At 49.1% G+C, this 27,574-nt stretch overlaps 1 protein-coding gene across 1 annotated transcript; it reads right to left on the reverse strand.

Moving 5' to 3' along the window:
* Positions 1-2,664: 2,664 nt before the first annotated feature.
* On the reverse strand, positions 2,665-26,846 carry SLC9A6 (solute carrier family 9 member A6). The gene is made up of 16 exons (XM_032702166.1): positions 26,588-26,846; positions 20,437-20,636; positions 19,984-20,061; positions 19,252-19,328; positions 18,234-18,346; positions 15,850-15,955; positions 12,274-12,415; positions 11,936-12,041; positions 11,621-11,709; positions 11,289-11,402; positions 9,623-9,734; positions 9,093-9,246; positions 8,891-8,921; positions 7,597-7,676; positions 6,880-6,985; positions 2,665-6,075 (listed from the first exon to the last, which is right to left on the reverse strand). The coding sequence occupies exons 1-16, from the start codon at positions 26,844-26,846 to the stop codon at positions 5,800-5,802; spliced, it is 2,043 nt and encodes a 680-aa protein (XP_032558057.1). The 3' UTR covers positions 2,665-5,799.
* Positions 26,847-27,574: the final 728 nt, after the last annotated feature.

Genomic DNA, 27,574 nt, shown 5'->3' on the forward strand with positions numbered 1-27,574 from the left:
TGGCAGATTTTGTTATGGTTGTCAGCAAGGACACCGTTTCTCTGTTTCCATTTTACTTGCCTCATCTTCCAATTATTCTCCAACCACAGACATGTGTGACTGAAAAATTTTTTTTGCAATTTAGCATTATAAGAATATATTTGGGCCTATTAGCATCCCGTGGGCATTTCCAACCCCCTGTCCTCTTTTAATCTCACCAAGACATTTCCTCCAGAAAACTCCCCACATCTGGTGACATACACTATTTTGGCGCTGTAACAAGTGAGAGCCAAGCAGAGAGAAAGTCCTCTTGGAAGAGTGCGAGCAGCCATGGTGACCTCAAATGGGCTGCAGATGTCAGTAACACCTAGTACTGGGAATGGTTTGGTGTCCAGGTGATGCCCTACCTGTGAGACATGGGGAACACATGGAGGAAGGTGCCCTTGCAGGCTCATTGCTGTGAGGGGGGGTTGAACCAGCTTTGACATTTGTCAGCAGCTCCAGCAAGGGCTGCAGTTCATCTCTGACCAAAACTGATCCTGCAGCCAGCTTGTGACCACTGGCCTTAAACTCCTCATTCTGAAAGCCTAATAGGGAAAAAACTGCCAACAAGCAGCTGGGGAAAACAAGGTGTAGAGGAGATGTACAGTCTGTGAGCCCAAGATTGCCTTGACACATCCAGACTCCTGGGTGTTTGAGGTGATGGCTTCTGCAGAGGGGCTCAGAGCAGTAGTGTCACAACAGGGTGTCCTCTCCTTTCTGCTAATAAAGACTCAGCTGGATGGTGCAGGAGGCATGGTGGGGGATGGAAAGGGTCTCTGGAGCCAGGGTGGGCTGCTGGGCTCTGCACTACCTGGACCTGCAGGGACACAGTGGTGATGGACAGTTACTGTCCTTTCCAACATTGCCATCTAGAGGACCCAGCAAGGACCAGAGGGCTCCTTGCAGGCCACAATGAGATAAGGAAGAAGATTCAAACTCTCGCTTTTTTGGTTTTTTTTAATATTACTTCACGTAAATGCTCCTTCAGAATTACACATAGACAGAGAGCCAAGTGTATAGGACTGTCTGTGCCTTGGGCATGGGAATACAGGATTGCTCTAAAAACAGCCCTGTGATTTTTTTGAGGATGTAGATACCCAGCATTGGCCCATTTCCCAGCATTTTACTGATCCCCACATGAAGGTGGACAGATGGTATGATAGCCTGACTGAAAGCTGCCCCTCATCAGCTCAAACTGAATGGAACTAATAAAACAAGGACTAATCAGCAAATGGCAGCTCTACACACCTGCCTGCAGTGCAAGTCCCCCTCCCCAAGCAGGGATCTGCCTTGTCCCTGCTTCCAGTGCCCCTGAACAGCAACTATCCAAAATATTTTTGCATGGCTGATATGCCATGGCAGCTCATGGCGCAGCGAGCCCACGCCAGAGGGTTCCTGTCTGCAGCTGCCTGCACTGGGGATGGGGGATGCACACCAGATGGTCTCAGCTACATTTTGGGCACTGGAGATACTGCTCACCAATGCTGAGGTCCAGGGCCTGAATCTTACCTCATTTCAAGGAAACAATCCATTTGAAGGGAGATGCTGCACTTCTTTTGAGGGTTTTCGAAGGTGAAGAGCTGCTAAAAGGCACTTTTTCAATTGCCCAATTATGTCCTTGTTTGTTTTAGTTACATGAACGAGTCTGACCCAAGCCTGGGCTGGACAGCACGGATGCAGTGGAATTAGTGAAGTTTGTTCCAACTGTCAGGATTTTTAAGTGTGATAGTGTACAGTGGAATTAGCATCATTTCATAGGAAGAAAATAAACACCATTGTTTCCTGTCCCACTCCTGTGCCTTGCAGCACAGGCCACCCACGGCCAGAGCAATGCTGGACAAGCCCCTCTCGCTCACAGAACTCTCAGTGCTTTTGTGAGCTGCAGGCATGGCTTTGGCAAAGCCCAGCAGAAGAGTTCAGGGTGTCCCACTCCCCGCAAGGACCACAGTCCCTTTGGAAAGCAGCACAGACATCCCCTCACCTGTTCACTGCTATGGATGGGAGACAAGTGTTTAGGTAGGGTTCAGGGCTATCCTCCCACAGCAACGCAGAGCTATGAACAACGTGGGTTTGCACCATTCAAGACATGAAGTTTGTCCTTTGTGAATCAAAGCCCTCAAAAAGAGATTCCTGAAGTTTCTGAGGTGCCCTCTGTACTGAAGGACTGTAAAGCATTTGAACAACTTGCTTCTTCAGCTGCTCCAAGAGCAGAGCGCCAAAAAAATGGTATGGGCGGGAGACAGAGGGCAGAATCACCAGCCATGAGCCCAACTGCAAATTCCACAGACCCATGGGATAGAAAAGCCTGTGAAAGCTCAGGAGCCTCGATTTGGCAAACACCCCATAGAAATGCCTCTCACACAGGTCCACCCATTGCCTCAGGGCAGGTGAGAGTGAGCACTGCTACCCCAGCTGGGTTTGCTGCTCCTGGAGGAACTCGGGAGCTTTTAGCAAACAGCATCTGTCCACCTCTCTGTTCCTGGGAGGGAGGATGGCCCCAGGGCTGGGCTGTGTCCCAGGAGCTGGGAAGGCAGGAGTGTGCAGCCCAGCCCACCTTGGGGTCCAACATCCTCATCCGTGGCTGCTGCCCTCCTTACCCACTGGCCAAGGGCCATGAACAAACCGGTCTGAGAAGGTCGAGTGGCACGTCGTCACTTTGCTACAGATTTATTTCCGTGTGAATTAATGAAACGGTACACACAATTCCAAAAAAAACCAAAAAAAAATAATCTTTTATAGGCCCATAATCCTTCTTTCACAGTACAACGCAACAGTAAAGGATTTAGTCAGTGTAAACAGAAGGTCCAATAGTGATCATCAGCTATCACAGATCAGCTGCACAAACACCACAGCTACGGGGTTAATGCCATTACCACACAAATTGACAGTACCAGTACAAATTATAACTTTACCTACAATGCTTTTTCATGTGCAAAAACCATGAAAATTCAATTTACAGAAGAAGGGCACCATCTCTAAATCTCCGTGGGTGCTGTAAACTGCCTCCTCGGGGCTGTCTTATCTATTTGGCAATAGGTCTCAGGCCCCAGTTCTCCAAGGTACCTTTAACTCCATCTGCAGCACACAAACATCAGGGCTCTACATCTGCAAGCCACGCATTTGTGGATGCTCTGCTGCAGCAGAGCAAAGAAAATAATCAGCTGAGGACAAATCCGAGTCATTTATTAAATGTCTCCTGAACTGGAGCTTAGATTCATTCATTCACCGAGGCTTTTCAAAACAGTCCTGGTTGTATTATGTATGGATCATAAGAGTTCACAGGTAACCCATAAAATTATAATTTGTAACTTTCTTTTTTCTTTAATGTACTAACTGAGCTGCTACCGCAGTCAAAAGTTGAGGCTTATGGTAATGTGTTGGCAAGCTTACAGTGAGTGGGGAAAATTACTGAAGTTGAAAGGTCAGAGAAAGAGAGGAATGCTACCACAGCCACGGTAAAACATCACCCTGGGGCACCTCGGGTGGGAATTTGCACCTCAGCTGGGGATGCCTCGGAGGGAGCCCAGTGCTGCCATTCCTGGGGCCCTGCTGATGGGACCACGGGCTGTCAGGGGGGAGCAGAACTGCTCTGCACCTCCAGCTGCACCAACTCTGTAAATTGAATTCATAGTCAGGCAATACAGGAAAAAACAAGAGGCAGTTATTTATCATACCTCTTCGAAAAGGCAGAACGAACAAAAAACAGGATGTAGAAGTGATGCAGTAAACCTAAAATCAACAGGTTCCTACTTTTTTTTTTTCTTCTTTTTTTTTTTGATTTTTTTTAAACACATGAAGTTAAGTCACAGACATCATATAAAATGCACACTCACTTTATGGAATTCCTGCATAGTAGGAAACAAAGGCCAGCGCTAATCCAACAGCAATGTTAACAGCGGGATGCCATTTACAGGTGCAAGGAAGATGCCCTATCCAAATATAAACAGAGCATTACCCCCCTTCCAGGGGATTCCTATGGCAACACTTATACATTTTTGTTCTGAAGGAAAAAGAAAGCATTTTCTTGGGGATAAACTGCCAAAATAATTGGTTTCACATCCATAATTTTAAGGCAATGTTACTTAGACCTGAGAAAATGAAAAACCAAAAAAAACAAGTAAATTTATTTTCTCAACTATACATATATACTTGAAATTTCAGGATATCCTGTCTCCCTCCAACTCTCAGGTGGTGCTGGGGAAAACAGGCATGGGGACACTGCTCTGAGGTCTCAGGGTCAGATCCTGAGCGATGCAGAGTTTGTTCCAAGGACAGTTAATGTGAGCTGTGAGTGCCTGAACTCACCTGGCTCTTTTTCATATATTTTTATTTTCAACACCTCTGTTTAAGCCCTCTGGAGAGGGTTAACTCCAGAACAGGCCTGTAGTGCACTAGTAACCCTGAAAGGTTTGTATAGCAAAACCGTAGATAAAATAGACAATAAAATTACATACAGTAAATTTCTGTGATTCCCCCTTTTCAGGAGAAAAAGGATGTCAGGGTTAACAGTTTCACTGCACCTTTAGCCATTCCTATAACTACAGAATAAATCCTTTAACACTAGCGTGAAATCGCAAATTGTTCTGTGCTCTTTCCTGGAAAACAGAAGTTTAAATTAAAATAAAAAAAAAAATCAACTCGCAAACATTTCTCATTAAATGGTAAAAGAGACACGAGAAAGGTGGGGTGGGTTCTGCAGACACACAGCATGCTGAGGAGTTACCAAACAAAGTGCAATGGTTTTCGACTCTGTGGGAGGACGGACGGACGGACGGACGGCTCCCCTTCAGTACCACCTGGATGCCCAGTGCCTCTGGAGAGCCCCGGAGGCACCGTGTCCATCTGTAGCCATAAAGCTCATGATTGAGGCTGCCTGGGCTCCATGGCCCCACGTGCAGCTGCAGTAGCTCTGCACACCTTGGCTACACCTGTGGCTGCAGGAGAAGGGATTCGCTCGCACAAGGACACGGTCGCCTCCCGAACGTGAAATTTAATTGCCAATTGAGGATTTGATGGCTGGTTCTAGAAAGCTGCTTGAGCCACAACTGAAGGATGGACTCAGCCCTAAAATCTGTGCACGCCTGGTTCTGTGGGATCGCCTCCTTCTCCTAAACAGATTACAGACAGCAACCATCCCTCTCTCCTGCTCCCTTCTGAGCAGCCAGACACCCCCAGGCCTTGCTGTCAGCTTTGGCCGGGGTCTGCCATGAGCTTACTAAAGCAGGGCTTGGGCAGAGGGTCACTAAAAAGCAGAAAGTCTCCAGGTTCCCACAAAGTGAACAAGTTTATCACCATCCACTGCCTGGCAAGAGGGTCTGTGGGCAGATTTTTTACTGATATTTCAAATGTGACTATCCAAAAATCAGAGACCAAAAAAAAACCCAACAATCCTCATCTGACTAGAAAGCGATTTCCACTGCTCGCCAGCACCTCCCTACCCTCCTCTCCCAAGTTCAAAGGATGAACAGGGAGTCAGCTCCTTTACCTACCCGCTGGGAACTAAACCCTTCATCAAATCACACATTAACGAAGCTCACTGTGTGCAAAAGACTCTTACGCTAAAACAGTTCCACCCTACGTAGTGCAGTCAACACAGTTTTTAACTTAAATTTGCAGCTTGTTCTTTACAAGTGCTTGGCAGAGAATATTTATATTCTTCTGACACCATATAAATAATATTTATACAGCTTAGACATTTTGAGACATGCATTAGACTTTAGGTAGTACATACTTCTTGATCATATATGCAAATATTACTGTCAATTAAACCGAGCAACCTTATGCTGGACCATGTCTTGCGTTATCCAGGACGTTTGACGGGGGCTCTGAATCGTCCATGGGCAGGACCAGGCGCGTTCCCCGGATTACGAGTTCATGGTCCCCAAAAGCAAGCTCCCGATCCAGCGCGTCCTCCGAGCTGTTCCCCACGAACCGCCGCGACGTTCCGCTGGACACGACGGAGTCGGTGTTGACAGTGGAGTCCCCGTAGGTCAGACTGATGTCCCCGTCGTTCAAAATGAGGTCAGAGTCATCGTCCTTCAGCTGCTCCTGATTCTGGGGAACAAACGGGAGGGAAGTGCTGTTGAACTCCTCTGGAACAGCCGTTTGCAATCGCACGGTGATGGTGAAGGAGCAGATTGAGGCACCGAAGCACAGACTCTGCTGCACCGTGACCATAACAATACACACCACAGACACATCTCTGAGCCCAGGTGACTCACACCACACACTGATTTCTCTGCACACTGACTAAAAGGGCTCTCCCAGCTCTCCTCTTTCTGGTGCCATACCCAGATACATGGGGAACGCAGTTTTGAGTGGCTTTGACAGGACCAAAATACCTATGAGCACAGAAACCCCATCACTGACCCCCCCACAGACACCTCTGGTTTGTCAGGGAATCTGATGCTGATACTTTGCAGACAGGGCAAGAAAACTCCTGCCATGGAGAGCTGCTGCTGCAAGGGGCTCCTGAGCATGGCAATGCTGGCAATCTTTCTGGTTGTGAGTGCTGCAGCTGGAGGGGCTGCAGAAATAGCTCAGCTGCAAGGCCAGAAGAAAGCAGGAGATGATAAATTGTGTGTCCTCCCAGCTGGGCCTGGGAAGGGACAGCCATGGCAGCTTCATTGAGCCGGTCACTGAGAAACCACCACGAATACACCACAAATCCCTTCACGACCAAACAGTGGGCTGGAAAAGCAAAATGCTCATGGGAATTAGCTCACCCATCAGCCCCAATATCTCATCTCCCCTCTGGCTCCCAGCTCAGTGCTGCAGAGCAGCATCCAAAAGTAACACAGAAAGATAAACACGTCAAACCCACCAACTCTGTGACAGAGAGGACACCGATGGACTCACCTCGTACGCCTGCGGACTCGTCAGGCACCGGGCAACGGGCCCACAGCACCCCGGGAGCGTGGTGGTCAGTGGGGGACCACTGTGTGTCAGGAGAGGCTTTAGATAGCTATGGAGAGGGTTAAGGAAGAAACAGGAACAGGGCGATGGTGGTAAGTCAAGGGGTGGGATGGCAGCAGCGAGGGAATCAGTGTCTCGAGGAAATCACAGGAAAGAAAGAAACACAAGTGCCTGGAAGCTCAAAAATTATAGGGATGAGAAACATGAATGCAACCAAACAGAGCAGAACATGAGTCAATCAGGACACAGCCCTGGTAAGATGCTCAGCAGCATCACTTGTCCCATCAGCCTGTGCCTCTCAGACGGAGACCACTCCTCCTCTAATTCATAGCACAGCATCTGAAAGGGAGGAGGGGCACAGATTTAGCAAGAGGGCTGCAAATGAGAAGCCCCACTGCCCTTCCTGCCACTGGGATCAAGGACCCCCTGGGACTGCAGCCTTGGAGAGCCTAGCTTTGAAAGGAGCTGCCTCTGCGTTCCCACTGATGGCAGGTGGAAATGGTCGTTTCTCACAGACACAAGCAGATGCAAACCAAAATCCAGCAGTGTATCAGGAAAGCTCCTCTGCTAAGCAGGGAGAAAGTCATGCTCCAAGTCAACAAGGGCTGCTTGGGGCAGTGGGATTTGACAAGGCATGCACCAACCGCCATCCAAGGATACTTGTGATCGAAGTTGTACCACATGCGGAAGAGCCAAGCGCTCTCGGCCTTCGTACTCCTCCTCTCGCTCTCTGGGACACCCTGTGGAAGAGCAAAACATTAAACAGGGGCAGGGCTACGTGCAATGACCTGGATCAGGGCTAGGAGACCCCACAGGACACTGGATTATCCCCAGGGGACATAAGAAGACACACCTTCCCACTGTCCCTTCAGAAGAAACCTTTGGGTTTCAGTGAGTACAAGGACATTCACACCACAACAGCCTGAAGGTTCTTCCAGCTCACACTCTGCATTTAGCAGCATTTAGCAGCCTTAGGGAGGTGATATCAAAGCACAGAGTGACCATTTTTCTGCTAGTCTTCCAGTATCTGGCCCCAAGGTTTAAAGTGCCTCAGAGCCAGCGGTTCCATCCAGACATCATATTTAATAGTGACTGACAGGCTCAACCTCCATCAGATCTTGCCTGAGATTTCTGTATGCAAATAATTGTGTGTTATGGGCACTCCAGGCTTCCTTTTAGTCAGAGAAAAAAAAAATAAAACCGTTGGGAGGGGACTATGAATACAGTTATGTATTTCAGAGAAATCTGGCTTACAGGTTTATGGCTCTGGGCTGCCTATAGCATTTGATGCTTTCTCTCCAGGAGGTGAAAAGCCCAATAAATGGCTCTGAATAAAATGAACCTCCAAGGTGCAGAACCCACACTGAAATCAAGGAGAGCCACAGTCATGGCACGACAAGGCTGCAGAAGCATGAGTGAGACAGCTCAGAGCTAACAGGCAGGAAAACTCCCAAGGCTCCAGCATTTAGCTCAGTGTGGTCAGTGGTTCTGGGCCTGCCACATAACTCCCCACAGGAAACAGGGAGCAAAGGAGGGGTTGAGAGTATCCATGGGTAAAAGTGGGACAGAAGATGCTACATAAAAGCAGTCAGTAAATGGTGTTTCTGTACTTGGATGAGGTAGAGAGCCTCCATGTCATGCTCATTTTGGGATTTATTTCAAATCCAGCAAGGGAGAGATCAGTCTATTGCAGCAGCAACATGGACTGACTAAACAGTCCAGCATTACTTCTGTGTTCTTCTTTCCAGATGAGTCAAAGCAAGGCTCATTCTAACCCCAGACAGCACAGAAGAGCTGTGACTCCCACTGACTGCAAACTCTTTCACCGGCAGAGCTAAAAACTCTCCTACAGCTGGAAGGAAGCGGAGCACAGATGGGCATTCACAGGGTCTCGATGTAACCCCTGCCCCAATGGGTGCAGCGCAGATCCCTCTGTAGAGCGAAATTCACTCACCACGTTCTCCTGATCCGCATCCACGCCGACCCTGTGGAGGGGAAAACAAGCACAGGGTTACACACACAATGCCAGGAGGGTCCGTGCCGGGCTCTGCGGGGAGAGGATGTGATTTCCTCTTGTCTCTTTAAACCAAGCAGCTTAACCGAAGAGCAGGAGGAGGGAGGGGACGTGCTGTGGCAGGAGAGCCCCGTGCACTCACCGGATGTTGAGGCAGGACAGCATGGCCGTGGTGCCCCCGCCGAACACCCACACCGTGAAGAAGACGATGAGGAGCGTCGTGCTGAACATCATCTGCCGGGCGTACGTGGCCGTGTCGCGGATGGCCAGCGCGAAGGCCATGGCTCCTCGCAGCCCTGCCGGGGAAGGGACACTGCAGCAGCTGTGTCAGAACAGCCCACCCCCACTGCCAGTGGGGTTTGCACCTTGCTGCCCCACATCTGGTCCTGCCCCTCGGATGGCACATCCACAACCAGAGAAGAACAGTGATGATTTTATCATCACTCCTGTCCCACGCCATGCACTCAAAGCAGGGCAGGAGGAGCTCATTCCTACACCCCCAAACCAAGGCATTCACACCACCCAGCCTAACGGAGCCATTTCCTGCCCAGCCTCCTCTCCAGATGTTGCCCATAAGGGATTTAAAGTTGAATAAGGAATATTCCCAGGTTCTCAGGGGCAAGGAGGTGCCAACGGGCCACACAGGTCGGAGGCAAGGATGCAGTAACATACCAGCAAACATCATCATGTGCTGCAAGTTTGTTCCGATCTTATTTCTTCTCCCCAAATTCAGTAAAAATGACAGTGGGTAAATATTGGCAGCTCTTCCTAGGAAGATAGCAAGCTGTATTTGCACGTGCTAAGGAAATTGCTCTTCCTGTGTCTCCCACCACATCCCACCTGCATGGAGAGCCAATTTCTGCTGCCTGACGGAAACACTGGGGAGCCACAGAAATGCCAGTTGTCGGGCTGCAAGGACAATAAACCAGCTCCAAGTGCCACAGCAGTGTGGGGAGAGCAGGCTACTGCCTCGCTGAAGCAAAGCACACACTGCAATTCAGGAGTATCATACAGACACAAGCACAAAAAAACAAGGGAAATGATGAAAGGATGTGTTAGACAAGTGAGAGGAGAGAAAAACCACCATTTCCACTGTATGCTTTCCCCTGCCAGGTCCATTTTCCACCCCAAGAATTATTTGTCTTCTGTGAAGCTCAAGTTATCACAGCTACGACAACCCCTCTGACATTCCCTGGCATGCCACACTTCACAGCTGGGTTTGAAGCTTTAAGCCAAGTCCCATTCCCAAAGATTATTCAGCAAAATGAAAGCAGCAGCAGTTCAGAAAGAAAAAAAAAAGTAATACTCTTTCTGTTTTTATAGCCTGTGAGATACAAGAATCACCAGCCCCTTCATATTGCTTTTTATCTTTGAAGCCGAGTCTTTTAATACCAGCACCCAGATGGCAAAAATAATCTTGGAGCCAGTATTCAGTGCAGCCTCGAATAATGTGGAAAATGCTTCCAGCTTTTATGTTCTTTCCTGAACACCATGAATTTGCATAAGAGACGTATTTCATGATCTCTCTCATGAATGAGCTATTTCATCAGCGAGTTAGCCAGTTCCCACTGAAGAGCCACAGCACAAAATTCCAATATAAACCACCCAAATGGCATTTCCCTGCTCTACACCTCCCTTACCCCAACTGCAACCCCACAAAAGCTCATTGCAGAAATCCAGCTGAGCCTGCTGCAAACCCACAGGCCACAGTGACAAGTAACAATGTTTTATTTATCAGTATAAACCTGTGTCAAGTGAATGCAAAGGGTGGAAATAATTCTGCACATTTAACTGGCTTCCCTATGATACGAAAAAAAATTCCTTCAAAATCCTTATTTTTTTGAGACACACCAGGGCCAATCTCTTGTCCCCGTCAGCATCAGCCTGCAGAAGTGGAAATCTTTTCTCGTTACATCATTAAGAGGCATCTACTGTAGCTTTAACTGTGCTGTTTGACCAAAAAAAAAGGCTTTTTTCAGGGTTAACAAAGTGGACTAAGAGAGAAAAGAGGAAATAAACAGATAAACCAGCCTGGCATTCGGCATCACTGTCACACTGAATGACGAGTCCCTGCAGCAGCTGACTGAAATGCCCAAGAGAGGAGAGAAGATGGGGGGGAAGGAAAAAAAAAAACCAGAAAAACTGGGAAAAGAATCTCCTTATCTTCTTAAAATAACCAGCAAAGGCATCACTACATGGCAGAAATCCCCTTTTAAAAATAGAGCTAAACTGCACTGGAGAAAACCAAACCCACTCATTTGAATGAAAAACACATGAGAGGGAATGAGGCACCTCTCCCTTTCTTTCTTTGTCTTATAAAATGGGCTCCAAAGGATACGAAAGCCCCCACCACAAAGGTAGGGTTAAAGACATGGTTCTGGAAGGTGAACAGTGCAAGTCCCATGTAGGAGAAGATGAAGTTTTCTGCCAAGAAATTCAGAAGCTCAAACAACTGAAAGAGAAAAACAAATTAAAAGTGAGTTAGACAATAATACAGATATAACAAGAAAAGCACGTCAGCCCATCCATCACCCAATAAATACTGCTGCAGAAGCAGCCCTAGTAAAATCCAGCTGTAGGAAGACAGATGCACCTAATTCTGGCTAGAGGGAAGGAAAAAATATTCAACTTGAAATTCAGAGAGGCTGAAGGGGGCTGAGGAGTTCTCACCTGCTTAGTTCTGTGCTGGGACTCTGTAGATAAGTTGTTATAGGTATAATGGGCCTGTGTGATCCCGCAGAAGAGCACAGCCACCACACCTGAGGAGCAGAGCGTCGTGTTAGACTCCTAGTCATGAAAAGGGAGCTGAGCAACACCCCACTAGTGTAGAGGACTTAACGCAGTAACCCCAGAACCCAGAGAAATTAAACTTCTTCAAGCAGAGGGAGAACCCCGGCTGCAATTGATACTGGAAGAAGCAAAACTCAGTGGCCCCATCATCCCCACAGATCTCCATCCCAGAGGCAGGGCTGTGCTGGAGCTTGCCTGTAAAGCCGCAGGCTTCAGCCAGCAGGAATGTGCTCCAGGACATCAGAAAGAACAAGCCAGTCTCCAGCAACGGGAACTCCCGAAGTTTCGTGAACTTGGTGACGTTGAAGATGGTTAAGGACAATTTGGAGGGACACTGCAGGCTAAGAGCATATCAAATCTAATTGTGCATCCCATCAACACTACGCAGTCTGCCCTTAAAAAGGCCATGGCACTGCCCTTCGTTAATTTAGGGGAAAAAAAAACATGAAACATCTGGGTGAGATGCAGCACAGCAAAAGAAGAAGCTCTCATGCAAACAGTTGGGGAAAAAAAACCACCAACAAAAAGGATATTAAAGCTGTCACAACTCCAGTAGCTGCTCCCATTGCAAAAGATCCACTGAATATCCCCAGGAAGATCCCAATTGACTTGAACATCGCTGTGACATCAAACGTGTGGCTGTTGTCGCCCGCTGGCTGATATGCAACTATTGAACTGGAAGAGGGAGGGAAAGCACACACAAAACACTCCTTAGACTGGAGGCAGAGGCACCTCACAGTGCTACACGAGCCTTGTAAAGTGCCACGACTGCTGAAGCCACTGAGCCTGAGGAATAGGGGAGACACCGCAATCCCCTGGGATCGCAGCACACCCACCCTGTCGTCCCAGGGAGTTTGGGATCCCCTTCCCTACCACCAGCTGTCTGCATTTCAGCCACCCCTCCCAGGCATGGCTCTGCCTTTACTCCTAGAGAGCATCAGACCAAAGCCTGTCCCTCACATGATCTGTCATTTATGATGGTATTTCTGGGGTTTGGCACCAGCTCTCTGTAAAAGCCAAGCGCTGTGGGACCACAAACCATTCAAGTGGGAAGCCTAAATTTCTCCACCGACTCCACCAACGTGGCTCATGTGAATATCCCCTGGAGAACTGTAAGTTCTGCTGTTTTGCCACATTTAACATGCACTACATTTAGTTTGCACTGCTCTGAGTTCTGAAGTGCAATATCACAGGGTAGCAAGGCAGATGGCACCGTGCCATTCACAACAGAACACTATTCTCTGCACCCACCAAACCTCAGCAGACCTTTGTGATGAGATGGCAAACAGGTCTGCCACGCTGATCCCATTACTGAATCTGCTCCCTGCCAAGTCCTGATGAGCCTTGCCTCGCATGAGCAATTCCACTGCTTTACCTGGAAAGGCTGAGATACTGGGGGGCCTTATCCAGCTCCTAAATCCCATTCATAGACTCCTTACATTGCTTTCTTTGATATAAACTTACCAAAATCATTAACTTCCTAGTTAACAATTCCTTGGCTGGCTCTCTTAAAACCCCTGTATGTGAACTTTAAACACTGTTTAACCTGCTGAGTTATGCTGGAACAGGCACTTACTGCCTTGCACACACATCCTGCATCTTTCTCTCCTAACTACACACTAACATTTTCCTGCAACAAGAATGACAGTCCCCCACTTTCCAACATATCATGGGTCACTTCCTTTGCTAAACTTCCCTGCTTTTAATACATCTCATTTTTCTGCATTGCCTTTTACACTGCAAGCTGCAGATTTCTCCCTGTGATTTAATTCCTTTCATCAACTCCATTTTTTACTTCTCATTCACCAATGTGCTCTTGTTCTGGGGTTTGGGGTTTCGTGGCTTTTCTTTTTAAATCCAGACTGGTTTCATTTCCCCTCCACAACCAACACTTTGGGTGTTGGCTTCGTGTTTTAATCTCTTACAGTTCTCCTTCTGGCTTTGTTTTTCGCATCACTAATAAGACATTATTGCCAGCTGCCCTTTATTCCCATATGCCCATGGGGATCCCCGTGGTGTTTAGTCTCTGTGAAACCTCCCTTTGGAAGAAGCAGGTAGAGACCCTGTGGCTACATTTACCCCACTGCTCCCAAACCGCAGCCCCAGCACCTCACTGCCCACTGGCTTTCAGTTCTGGGTTCAATTCCTCTTCATCCTGCAACAAGTTCCCTGCTGCTCCAAGCCAAGCCAGGCCAAGGCAGCACAAGACAGCAACAGAAAGGCATGGATCCTGCTCTCTAAACATGGGAACAGACATTTGTCTGGGGCTGAAAGCAGGGAGAAGAGGGGCCTTGGAGCACCCAGCTCCTGGCAGAAACCCCATGCAAGGAGCTGACAACACTCCCTGGGGCAATCACCAATCCCACACGCTCATCCAGCTGTGGCTGGAGCTCCCCTTCCCCCTGGAACAGGGTGGGATCCACCACCATCTGTCACCCAGGTGGCAGCTCCTTCAACAGCACAGCCCACCTGCCCAGAAACCACCTACTTCCTCACCTTCCCAGCAGCTCCTAACTGGGGAGCAGGTCCTGCTGTGCTTGTGAGAGCAGAACCATCCCCGTGTGGTTCGCCCACTTACGCCACTGCTGTGAAACAGGCAAATGCCAAACTAAATTTAAAAATGGGAAACCATAAGTGGGAGCTATGGACTGCTCCTGGAGGAGCTCTCCTCCTTGGCACAAGAGACCCTCACCTCCTCCTTGCATCCAAGACATGGTTATGTGCAGGTGACTTGAACTGCCTGCACTGAATGTGAGATACCTGTGGTGCAGCCTGGGGCTGCCTTACACTGCTTATGGCTGACAGTGAAGACAGACCAGGGCAAGCTTTAAATCAGAGAGAGGACAACTGCTGAGATGCCCTTGAGAAGCATCTCATGCTGCCAGGCCCCTCTGCCCAAAAACTCTGCAGCAAAATTAAATAACTGCTGACTGAGCTCAGAGCTGCTGCCTTGGTGCAAATTATCCTGTTTTGTAGAGGGGGTGGACTGAGCTCAGCTTGTGGACAGAGGAAGGCAGGAAATCAGAGCAACAGCTACAAAGCTGGTACTAAAACAGTGCAAGAGATCAATCACTGCACATGGTGCCATCACCTACGTGTGATCCACCACAAATTCCATTACTCTGATGCTGAATCCACCCACTCCCACCCAGAACCTCCCAGCACAGGCTGGGAGACCCCATCCCTTCCTCACTCAGGATCACTTCTGGAACACGATGTGGCTGTGCAGCGTTTCCCCTCGCACCAGCGGTGACACATCCAGCACAAGAGCCAGAGTGAGCAATACAAACAGTTCCAGAAACCCCAACAGAAACACTCACTTCAGTAAACACAGCTTACGCGGGTGGCAATTCACAGCTCACAGTAAGTTACTTGCTGCCTCCAGTAAAACCCACACAACCAGCACGCTGGAGTGACAAGTATTCCAGAAATATTTTCTGCATTAGTCTGAGCTATATGTTAAGCTGTCACCATTGCAGATATTATATATTTCCAAACAAATTCCCGCAATGACAACACAGTGAAGAAGCAGATAAAATACGTCCTGCATGTAGAGGACATAAAATATTAAAGAATATAAAACATCCTTTAGAAAGGCAGTGAGTTTCCCCTGTGTTTAGTCCAGGGCATTAACTCCAGCTGAAAGAAGCACAACCTTCTCAATGCACAGAAAGTGGGGAGAGAAAGGAAACAGCTGCTTTACCAGCTATTTCCACCTAAACAAAAGCAGATATTTGTGGATGGGAATGAAGGCAGGTAAGAGAAAAGCCATCAGCAAGGGGTTTCAGTGGGGTCCTGCGGCTGAAATGAAGACATGGTGCTTTTCCTGTTTCAGAGGGACATAAAAACCTTCTTATGGATGGGTCAACTGGCCATAAAAGCAAAACAGAATTGTCCATCATGCAGGGGGAAGTTGTAAGGACAACCTGTAATCCCAAGTCTGCAGTGAGGACATGCATCAGAAGGTCACTACAGCTTTTTGGGACACTTAATATGCTCCCGCAAACACCCTTGCTCCTATTTTACAGGAGCAAGGCCAGGTGGTTCCCCCCTCAACACCTGACATGTAACATACATAACAATTAAAAATAAGAACAGAAGACACTTACGAAGACAGCACTATGGCAACGGCATCATTGAGGACGCTTTCGCCAAAGAGAAGGGCATACAGCTCAACATCAACCTGGAGCTCATGGAATATGGCAAGGACAGTCACTGACAAATAGAAAAATAGAGAGACGTTCAAAAGGTGCTGTTATTTTGGTGTAATCAAAGACAAAACGTCCCTTATTAGAAAGCTGCCTCGCTGCACATCTGTGCCACTCTGCTGTGACGGTGCCAGCTGCCCCCTGTGCTCCCTTTGACAGTCCTCCTCCTGCTATTTCACATTTGGATTTGCTTCATCATTTCCCTCCTCCTCCTTTTACTAAAACACATCCTGGTCTATTGAATCTTTTGCAGGCAGACATAAAGCTCTGCTCTGACCTTCCTGGGGGTCTGAGCTCATGGTGCCAGTATCCCAGTACCATGCTGGCAAGGGCCATCCAGCTGTTGGGATGCCGTCAGCTCGGAGCATCAGGGAGAGTCTTCCTCCACCTGCAGAAGACCGGGAGGATCAGGCTTGTCCAGAACAATGACTGCCTTTTCCTTCCACTTCTAATACTTCGAGATAAATCCTCAGATTCAACACAGGGTGACACACTGGAAGTGCCAGCACAGATGTGTAACATTTCAGACATGACTGGAAAAAAATCAGGCATTGGCTCAGACCCCATGTGGGAGTTTCTGTGATTTACGGCCACATGGCAGATATTGGAGTACCCTCAAGCCCTTCTGTGATCCAGAGGCTCCATGAAGATAATGAAAAGCAGAAGGCTTTGTGTATGAGCCTTGCAAAACCATCTAAAGCAAGACAGAGATGGTCATCAATCAGGCACAGGCCAGGCTGCTGCAGAGGGCTGAGATAATTCCAATCAACTTCTGTGAAAGTCCTTTCACAGGACTCAGGGACTCACTGAGGCACGCTGGGAGGGTTTAATCCCTTTATGCCCTGGGAGATGCTCCATATTAACCTGTGAAATCTTCTTGTTCCTATTTCAAAGCCTGAAGGAGGGACATGATGCTGACAGCTCGCCTGCAGCATTTCTAAGCGTTACTTCTACCTGCAGTCCTGGCCTCTGCCCACCTCCCATTAGACCTTCTACACCACCACCACTTCTGTGGGGGGATCCCCACTTTAGGAATGTGCCCCCATTTCAATGTTGACTCCCCAGCTAAGTTCCAGGGAGGATAATCCATCTTGCAGCCACATGGGAACAGCTCCCTGCTCAGGGAACTGAAGGCCTGATCCAATCTGAACAACTGAACACCCAACACAGGCACGTTTGAAAAAGCTGGGAAATCACTTTTTAAAAAATAAAAATAGCAGCAGTAATAGTCACACACCAATACCTGGCAAATCTTAAGGAAACATAAAAAATAAATTATTACAAGCTCATGGGGAATGCACATCTCACATCTCCTCCTGGCAGACAGACATGGCTACTGCCACGTTGTGCTGCGGGTTGTGCTCTGCAGTGTTATTCTTGCATATATGCTTATACATATGGTGCTCCTCATTTTGCTTTTGAAAATAAAAATGACTGATTGTCAAATGGACAAGTAAAAGTCCCAATTCATCTGGAAATGACACTTGTTTCAAAAGGGCAGAAGACTTGGCTTATCCAGGTGCGTAATCTCTCCGTTCCAAGCAAAACTGACCAATATCTGCATTTAAAAATACCCAACAAAACTACTGTAGCATTAGGAAGGGGGTGATGCTCAAAAGCAGTAGTCAGTCTATGAAGGAAGGAATTCAAGCCCTGCTCAGCAAAGGGCAGGAGCAAAGAGAGGCCTTTTTGCAGTCTTGTGTTTTTACATGAAGTCGGAGCATACAAATAAACAGCTACCACACAAAAGCAATCATGAACTAAGTACAATTCACTTAGATAAGGCATGTTTTTCATAGCTTTGATTTATAAAGTGCATCAGTAGACCAGGTTACTACTGTCCTCAGTACTGCTCATTAAGGTGTTTCATTAATCTAATTTCAATTAGTTTAGCCCCTGCCAAAATCCCGTCACAATGGAAGCAGGAGAAAATAGCTCAACTAACTAAAACTATAAACTGAACCCTCCCCACATTAGATATCTTGTTCTGCATCAGCTGCTGGGACACGATGGCAGCAACACGGTGGACCTGTCCCAAAATCCAGCAAAGTCAAGAGAGATTTCACTGCAAACAAGGATTCAGGAAATCAGAGGTTTGAAAGGTTACACAAAACTGGAAGGAAATAAAAAAAAGCAGAGAGACAAAGTGGATCTCTAAGAACCCCACAAATAAATTAAACTCCAAAATTCAGAAGGAGGGAACTTGCAGAGGTTTCAGACTTTCTTCCCCTCAAAACAGACAAAAATACAGGTAATATGAGGGGAAACATAACAATTTAACATACCTGGGTCAGTAGCTGACACAATGGCACCGAACAGGAGGCAGTCAGTGAAGTAGAAGTCTCCCCCAAGCTGCCCAGTGACTTTCATCAGCGCCACACAGCCATACACAACAGAACTGGTGATTAGAAGAGGCAGTTACTCATCTCTGCAGTGCATTAAAACAACATTAAAATGGGCTCAATTCCCCTGAATTTGCCAGATAACCTCAAAATTTATCCAAATGCCAGAACATCAAGGAACAGGATCAGCTGAGCCTGGTGAAAACCCAGAGCCATGATCTTGGAGGTGAGTGCAGGACCATACACACCAAAGCACCTGCTGCACTCGACCACACAGTGCCAGAGAGGAACTGGGACCAGAACTCCTCAATGAGCATAACACGGCTAAAGAAAAGCAGGAGCCAGGCTTGTGGGATCCCACCATCACTTTGCAGTGCTCACATGAACACCATTCCATGGGATGACCTCGGCCTGACTTCGAAATGGCCCAAACTTTCAGCGAGGAACAGATAATGCAGATGCTCAGCTTGCCTGAATCCACTGGACTCCAACGGAAAACACGCTGTGTTTTCCCAGCCTGTGCGCTCAGAGCAGGAATCATCAAGCTCCCTCTGCACAGAGGGATAAATAATTTGAAACACATCTGTGCTCACCAGGCACCTGTGTTTATGATCCTGCCTTTCTACTCTTGTGTCTCAAGCTCATTAGGGTTATGCTTTCAAGAATGTGAAGCTGCTGGTTTTTCAAGATAATCTTCAGAGAACTGTGAAACCTTCCTTGCCATGAATGACTATTACCATGGGATGCTGAGAGAGCACTCTGCAATTAGACAGCAACCACTCTGTCCACACAGCAGCAGTCTGGACAGTAAATAGTATTATTTGCTGCTGCAGAGCAGTAGTAGCAGAGCCTGTGAGACCTTTCAGGGTTGGGATTAGCATCTGCAGCACCAGGCTCAGGCACTGCCTCCAAGCACAGCTCAAACCCCTGTGGAAGAACCTGACCAGCTCCATTTACTCACCCAATCACCAGGCATGAAATGGCAGTGCCGAGAAAGGCATATGCCAGGATGGATCCCAAGTTTCTGAAGAAGTGCCTCTAGAAGTAGAAAAAAACCACCAAAACTGAATTATATTTTGCTAACAATTTATTTCAAGCCTGCACAGGCACCTACAGTGTCAGCAGCAACTTGGACCCAGCTCAGGCATCATGAGCTGGACATGCAGGAGGTGACCAGCACAGCATACTGCCAGACCAGCAGTTAAAGCAGCATTAATAAACATGAATATACCATTTTCTTGTACCTGTGTATTTAATAAGATGCTGTTTCAAGCCCTGGGAACTGATTTCCTAACCCAGCAGCATTCCTCCTTCCTTCTCCCGCAAGCTAAACAGAATCATTTTCCTCTCATTTCAAGTCAGCATTTCAGAGAGCTGCTGCTTTCTAAAAGCTTCCCACACTCCTATGTGTTTGGAAAGCAGGGATGGCTGAAATGGCCTGGCTGACCTCAAAAATCCCTGTGCAAACCCCATGTTGGAAATAGTTGAAGTCACTGACCCTTTCCAGGGCAAAGGGACAGATGAGAATGACTGGGGTACTCAGTTCTGCTTCCCTCAATCCTGCATGTGCTTGGGAAAACCATACCCACCTCCACCACCCCGGCCTGCTGAGCAAGCATTAAAGCACTTGCAAGTATTAAAAATTCTCTGGAGGCAGAGGAACTAAAAACATCGGCACTGTAAAGGCACGTACCCTTTTCAAGCTGTAGCCTGCATAAAATATAATCGGAGGAAGCAAAATGTTGAAAAATACTTCAGGATCAAAAGTCACCTGTTAAGAAAGATTAAAAAAAAAAAACAAAACAGTACAATGATTTGTTAAAATTTTGCAAGACAAAACACAAATAAGAAAGTAATAAATGGAGGAAACCCTGAACCCCCCTCAGGTGAAATGCTGTTGGGTCAACGCCAAGGATGTGTCTTCTGGGATCTTCTGGAGACACATCCCAGAGTCTGTACAGCTTAAATTAAGATCAGCTGAAACTAGAGTTTCATTAGATTGTGTTCAACTTATAATTTATAGCTGATCACAATCACAAGTTTAAAAAAAACAAAAATAAAATCACTTAAATCCAGCAGAACCAGGACCGACCCCATGGAGCGAGTGGGAAGCACCGCTCACCCCTCCAGTTGCCAACTCCCTTACCTTTCTCAGCATCTCATTATCCTGGACGTTGTTGAGCTCCTGGGCACTGATTTCCCCTTTCAGGGTGTACTCGTAGTACTTCCCACTGACATTGACCAGCAGGGTGGCAGGGCTGGTCTGCACTTGGCAGCTCAGTGTCACGTTGTTGACGTCGCTGGGGACGTGGATGCCATAGCGCAGGACCACGCCGACCAGGACACCTGGGCAGGGACACAGGTTGGTGAGACAAGCCACAGCAAACTCCTGGGATGATCTCTTTGGGCGTGGATGCAGCATCAGTTATGCTGGGATCCTGACGCTCTGCTCTGCTCCTGAGCACAACCACCAGCCAAATAATTGCCCATGTGAAATCAAACCATCTTCATCCCCCGTCAGCCATGCAAACATTCCGTGCTCATGTGGACTTCCTAACACAGCCACGGATGGGTCCTGGAGGCTTTTAATTACCCAGCAATCAGTCAGACTATTGCTCCAGTGCAGCAAACAGCTGACACCGAGGGCACACTGGGTCTCTTGGGGTGAGCACACGGCTGGGCACCTGGGCCAGGTGCTGCTCACGTGTGGCCCAAACTATGCACATTGCACCCCAAAACCTGACACTAATACATTAAACTCTTCATTTTGGTAGGGGATTAAAAATGATACCCAGCAACCACCAACAACACTTTGAGGGTGGCAAGAATCCTTCCTAAGGCGCTGCAGCACCATACAGCCTCCTCCCACACCAGCTCTCCCCTTTTTTATAAAACCATGAGAGTTTTCCAATCCAGGCTGACCACCCAAACCTACTCCTCATCCCTGCAACCTTCAGTTCTGCACCATGAGCAGCAGCCCCAGGGCAGCCCCAAGAGCCAACTCTGCCTCCAGCTCAGCTGCTACAAAGGAGCATCATGGGGTTAATCTGCAAGTCAGCAATTTATACAGCATTTTTCTTTTGTGCTCTGAGGTCTCACATCCAGATTCTCACCCACAGTGTGTTGAGTGCTCTTCTGGCAGAGATTTTTGACATCTGCAGGCTGAGAAGTGTCCCACAAGACATCTTTCTGTATAACCTTCAGCACAAAGGGGTTTGGAAACTCCTTGATTAAGGCAGCCCCAAGCCGCCACAGAAATCCTGGATCTTAACCCCATTTCTGAACCACACATTTATGAAAAGCTTTCAGACACGTGAGAAGTAAACAGAGACCGCAACACTCTGAAGGCTTCTCCATTTGCCTCCAAGGACATTCTCGCTTCCTTGCTGTTGCCTTAATTAAGACCTTGCTCTGTGCTTTCCTACAGGCAGGGCACAACCTCGACTGAAAGGAACACCCAACTCTTTCTGTGCCACCATCTCACGGGAGCAGAGCCCGGGAAGGAGTTGTGGCCGGGCAGGACACCACGGAGTCCCAGGGCATTCAGCATCTCCTGCAGCCAGTTCCTGATCTAACACCCACTTTTTGCTTTCTCTTCCCTTGATAGAAGTTTTCCAAGACAAGATTTGCTCCTTTTCCTTTGTCAGAAGAAAAGCCCCCGCCTCCCATCCCAAGGGATGCCACACACTGCAGGGCCACCTGAGCACGTATCCAGGCCATGAGCAGGGGCAGAGGACCTGTCTGCAGACAGACTCACCACTGCTGACCTACCACCCCAGTGACACAGTCAGCTCTGCCCAGGGACTGCACTGAAACTGGGGAGCTTCGCCCAAAACCCTGCTCTAACACAGCACTTCTGCAGCACAGGTGAGCTAAAAGGCTACCGATGCTTTTAAGCCATGCACCATGAACCAGGTGCTCAACACATGCTTTATCCTGCACTGAATCACCCCAACAGCAGCAGAACAGGTCCCTCTCAGCACACCAGGCATAGTCAGCTCCAGCAAGGAGAGCTGCTTCAGGGCACATCACACTGTGAGAACTGCTTTTGAATCAGCATCACTTACAGGGACACCAAAGAGGAATTCTATTGCTTACTTTTCTGCTATCCTCTTTGTTCCTGTGATCTTCCTGTGATCCAGAAATAAAAGTATAGAATGCAGGCAAGGATGTCAAGCACATCACGACACCACAGTATTTACACGAGCATGTGGCAGGGGGGTGCACAGCACCACAGCAGCAACACAAAACACCCTGTCTTCCTTTCACCCAGATGATGACCCCTGAGGTACCATGGGAAACAACCAAAACTCTTCAACGGGATAAAGAGAGCTTCAAAGGGTTAGTCACATCTGCTTATGGCTGTTAGAGTACACCATGTTTTGTAGTCCTCCTGAAATGGCCTTTAAAAAGTCTTTCCTTGAAAAAATAGTTGATTTTAGAGCTTCATGCAGGAGTCAGAACCCTGCAGCAGCAGCAGCAGTTGCCTGCACTTGCTGAGACAGAAACCCATCTAGCAACCTCTTTAATGCCTGGGCTCAGCACTGTGACAGAAGAGGCCATATAGGAGGAAGGAGGGACAGACAGAAGGACATTGCTGCTGGAAATTCAGAAGGGATCCTGACTCACCCACCTCTCCACTCTTAATCCCTGTCCCAAAGCAGCCCTACATCTGATAGCATCCCTGCTCCTCCTCACTGTCTCACTTATCCAGGCACCTGTTCTGGCCCTGCATGCCAGCCATGCTCCAGACACAGCCAAATTCCCACTCTGGCCAGGAATGGGGCAAGGGAAAAGGGACAGATAAACCTACAATACCTGCCAAGACCACTGTGCTTGAGGCTCCCAAAATCAGGATTTTATCTTGCCCAGTAACGGGCTGCCTGGGAGGCTCCCAGGGCTCTCCAGACCGGGCTGGAAAGGACAGCATGTGCAAACACACACGTGCACAAATATCTCCCAGGCACCGAGTGTGACCCAGCACTGCCCAGCAGCTCCCGGTTCAGAGACACCACGGGAGTTCCCTGCAGGGAAAGTATCCTGCTGCTCCACTGAAAACCAAGCATTCTACCAACATTAAATGACCCACCAGCAGCCCCTCCCGCCCAATAGTGGATCTCAAAACAACCCTCCCCAACTAACGATGCTCACTGGTGGCACTTGGGACAAACCTGCCAAGGTTTTTCTGACACTGAACCCAGCCCTAAGCTCAGGGTACATGGACCAAGCCCAGGGGCCTGTGTAGGTGCTCCTGGCTCTGACAGCCTCTTAGGAAAAGGATCAGACTCTCCTGGCACTCACAGGGCTGCCCAAGCAGCAGCCCGTAAGCCAGTCCACCAGTATCAACATGCTTTTGCAGCCAAAAGCTTTACAAAACTGAGCCCTGGGAGGGAGCTGAGCAGAGGGAACTTGACACCAAGGAAGCTGCCAGCCAAAACCTGCAAGGAGTAGAGAAGCTGAAGGCAAAACCAGTAAATTAATTGAGTTCTTTTATGCGAAGTGCAAGAGATTATTTTCATTGCATTTCTCCCAACTTCATTAAAAAGAACAAAAGCCCATGGGCTTTTTTTTTAAGGTGCTGTTGAACATTTCCGAAGTAAGGTTTTAAATGAAGACTAATATATTACCAACCCAGCACTTAACAACAGTGGAAGCAGACAGGATCCCCAGGCAAGCATTAGTCTGGACACCGAAAGGAAAGAAAAATGCAGAGAGCAACTGAAGGCATCCTGACAACAAGCAGTTTAGACACACACAGTCCAGGGACCAAGTGGAAACAAGTACAACGAAACTAAACTTCTAGAGAAGATCCTGCCACGTCCACCATCAGACCCTGAGAAGAACTGAAACAAAATTATTCAATTAATCATCCTAAACGCTGAGCACCTCAGATGTAGGAACCTCATTTTAAACACTGGAATGAAGCTGAAGGGTACTAAACACCTGTTTTCTATCACTGTGAAATGACTCCAGCCTGTGTCCAGCTCTTGAACATCAACTTTGAACTGACAGTGTGATTTGTGAAACAGAAGTCCACCCAGAGCAAGAGATTATAACTTTGAGTAAAAACACAGACACCAAGGAAACTGATGTGTTTCACCAGAAGACTTGTATGCAAGAGTTTAATTTGACTTAGTTGTTGTCAGTTTTCTTAAACAGAAAAAGACAGCTTTTGCAAATTGCTTCTCTTGCCCAGATTTCAGAGTCTGTTTTGCAGCCCTTCCACGTTTTCAGAGAACTTCCCTGGGGCTGAAAGCAACACAGGGAGCCAGGACAGCAATACCTGCCTTCTTCCCTGCAGATTTTAAGCTGTCATTGTAAAACAACAGCATCTCACCACTCCTTGGGAAATTACACATCCCTTTTTCCACAGCAGCTGCCACTACTTGAGAAGCCAAAAGCCTTGATACCAGGGAAAAACTTGGGATTTTCTGCATGATCAGACAGGTGACATTACTGATTTTGCCAGCAATTCTCTGAGCACAGTCTGCAGAACAGCAGACAGAAAAGATGCATTTCATGGATCAGCAGGAGACTGAAACAACCCGGATTGTGCTCTGAGAACACGGAGAGCACTCAGGTAGGTCAGAGAGAATGGAGGATCAAGAGGAAGAAAACTCCAGGAGAAGAAGAACAAGGTTAAGGGCAAGTTTGAAAGCTTGAAAGGAATAGAAAGTTGCGTGTCAGGAGCTCTGGGGCAGCAGAAGGAAGACCTTCCCCACAGCACAGCTCCTGTCCTGGGAGGTGACCACCCCTGCCCTGGGCAGGAGGCCATCAACACCTGCGCCCACCTCAGCCATGGCTCGCAGGAATCTGAAAAGGCTGAGCAGGATTTTGTGCCTCTGGGCTGACACAAATGTCTCCACCCCTTCATCCGGAAGGACACTTCAAATTAACTGAAATTCAGGATCACAAAAGCCAAAAGCCAACAGCCAGAATAGGTCAAGTTACAGCCTTCAGAACAAAGCTTTCTGCTGGGCGGGGGATTCTGCTCTGACCAAGTGTGGTCACACATCACCCACAACCAGCCAGGGCAAGGGCAGCACAGAGCAGAGACACTAAGCACAGCATGCAGTAGAACACGCCTTCTCAATCCTGGACTCAACAAATCTTGTCCAGATAAGGATCCCTGACCATGTTAATCACTTCCCCACAACTCCCAGTCCTACTTTGGTTGAACTCCAGATAACCCAGGCAGAGCCACATATGGCACCTCCATGCAGTGATTCAGGCCACTTCACGAGGCCATGTCACCTCATTAAATCACAGGCCACTGTTAAAACCCAAATGGCTACAGACCCACTCCCCTGACCCACAGCCTTGCTCCACTTCTTGTGAGAACACACATAGGCTTCCTCACCAAGAGGTCCTGTCACAGCAGGAGGAGGAAACCCAAAAGTAAAAGCTGGTGTACACAGGTCCCCGAGAGGTAGAATGCAAGGCTGCTGGCTCTGCGTGACAAAGGGTAGAAGCATCCCTCAAATGGCCTCTCCACTCTTCTTGGACAGCTTCTGGAAATTTGGATGCTCTAAACACAGGGTGGAAACAAAGCCTCTGGCCCCAGCAAGCAGGATCACAGAGTGGTTTTCAGTAGGAAGGGGACCTTGAAGATCATCTACTTCCAAGCCCCCTGCTACAGGCAGGGACACCTTCAACTAGACCATGTTGCTCAGAGCCCCATCCAACCTGGGATGGAAGACCCTCGACCAGTGCAAAGCCTCTGACCAGTGCAAGAATTGGTCTGTGCTGCCCCAAGTCCTGGAGTAGGGAAGTGGGACTTGCCAGCGCTCAGTGATGAGGTTTTGAGGCCACCTGTGGAAACCCAACCAGCTCCTCACCGTCTTGGAGACTTGGGAGTAACTCTGCCCTCGAGAGCCCTCTGGTATCTCGGGTTTGGAAAACAACCAACCCTCCCCTCCAGCAACACCCAGATAAGGCTGAGCACGGGGCACGCCAGGACAGGGCGACAGCCCGGCTGGTCCCGGCGACACGGCAGCACCCAGCTGCACCCGGGATGTGTCCCCCGGGACCCCCCTGGACCCCCGCACCCCTTCGCCCACCAAACCCGCCGTGTCGCAGCCCCTCGGCTGAAGGGAACTGAAGGGAACTGAAGGGAACTGAAGGGAAGGGCGAGCTGCCGGTCCGCACGGGCGGTGCCATGGGAGGGGGTGGCCGGGCGCCCACCCAGCCCGTCCAGCTGGCCCAGCGCGGAGCCGGGACTGGTCCGGACGGGGCTCCCAGTGCTCGGGCAGCTGCCGGGGTTTCCCAGGGACGGGGGTCGGCGGGGTGCCGCTCACCGTAGATCATGGCCAGCCCGGTCTCGTGCAGGAAGCGGGCGCGGCGGTGCTTGAAGAGCCATATGGTGAGGATGGTGAGGGTGAGCAGCAGGATGAAGACGAGCAGGTTGGCGCTGTCCTGCCGGTGGCTCTCCTCCGCCGCCTTCTCCGACACGATCTCCTCTTCCAGCGCCCCGGGGCGCGCCGGCACCTCGGCGGCCGCCGCTCCCAGCGCCCACAGCCCCGCGGCCGCCGCCAGCCCCGGCCCCGGCCCCGCCATCGCCCCGGCACCGGCCCGGCCCCGCCGACACCAGGAAGCGGCGCTGGGCGCAGGCGCCGGGGGCGGGAACAGCGCGGGGAGCCCGGATAGGGACGGGCCGGGAGCGAGCGGGGCCGGGGGGAGAGAGGGAGCGGGGAAAGCGGGGACCGGGGGCGAAGACAGGGAGAGGTTCGGGAAGGGGCGCCTGGGTGTGACTGGGGCTGCGAGGGGAGGCTGGGACGAGGGTGCAGGAAGAGGAGAGGTGCTGGGGGCTCAAGGAGATTTCCAAGAGGGAAAAAAAAAAAATCCCCGAGACCTGGTGCAAGGAAGAAGTTTTGCGCAGCCAAACTGTTGTGTGGCTGCTCGAGGGTGTTGTGTGGGATGCTCGAGGGGTGTCCTACGGGATACCCCCGGCCCGGGCTGACGGGACCCGGGGGGACGCTGGAGGGTGATGGTGCATTCACGCAGTGCCAAGGCATATGGATGGTGCCAGGAACCGCCATCAGCCTCGAGGTGGGATCAGGGTAAACTTCCCACTTTGTTTACCAAGAAATAGAGGAGATTCGTGCAGCCGGTGGGGCAAAGGCTGCAATAAATGCCACAGTGGTCAGCTTAAAGGTGATTTCTAGGAATCGCCCTCAAAGAATTGCTTCTGTGTCTCTTATCTTTGTGCCTTGGGGGCATGGAGGAACCACGATGCTTGGCTGCGTGGGACCCTCGGGCTTCCTTGCTTTGCCCCAAGCCTGGCT

The sequence above is a fragment of the Chiroxiphia lanceolata genome, chromosome 14, assembly GCF_009829145.1.
Source record: "Chiroxiphia lanceolata isolate bChiLan1 chromosome 14, bChiLan1.pri, whole genome shotgun sequence".
Taxonomy (NCBI): domain Eukaryota; kingdom Metazoa; phylum Chordata; class Aves; order Passeriformes; family Pipridae; genus Chiroxiphia; species Chiroxiphia lanceolata.

What these genes read in the sequence shown, in the direction of transcription:
- SLC9A6 (XM_032702166.1), bottom strand. Translation starts at nt 26,846, where the DNA reads ATGGCGGGGCCGGGGCCGGGGCTGGCGGCGGCCGCGGGGCTGTGGGCG. An exon ending in ATAATGAGATGCTGAGAAAG is followed by an intron (nt 20,062 to 20,436) that starts GTAAGGGAGTTG and finishes CTTTCTTAACAG; the next exon opens with GTGACTTTTGATCCTGAAGT. An exon ending in ATGCGGATCAGGAGAACGTG is followed by an intron (nt 7,677 to 8,890) that starts GTGAGTGAATTT and finishes GCTCTTCCACAG; the next exon opens with GGTGTCCCAGAGAGCGAGAG.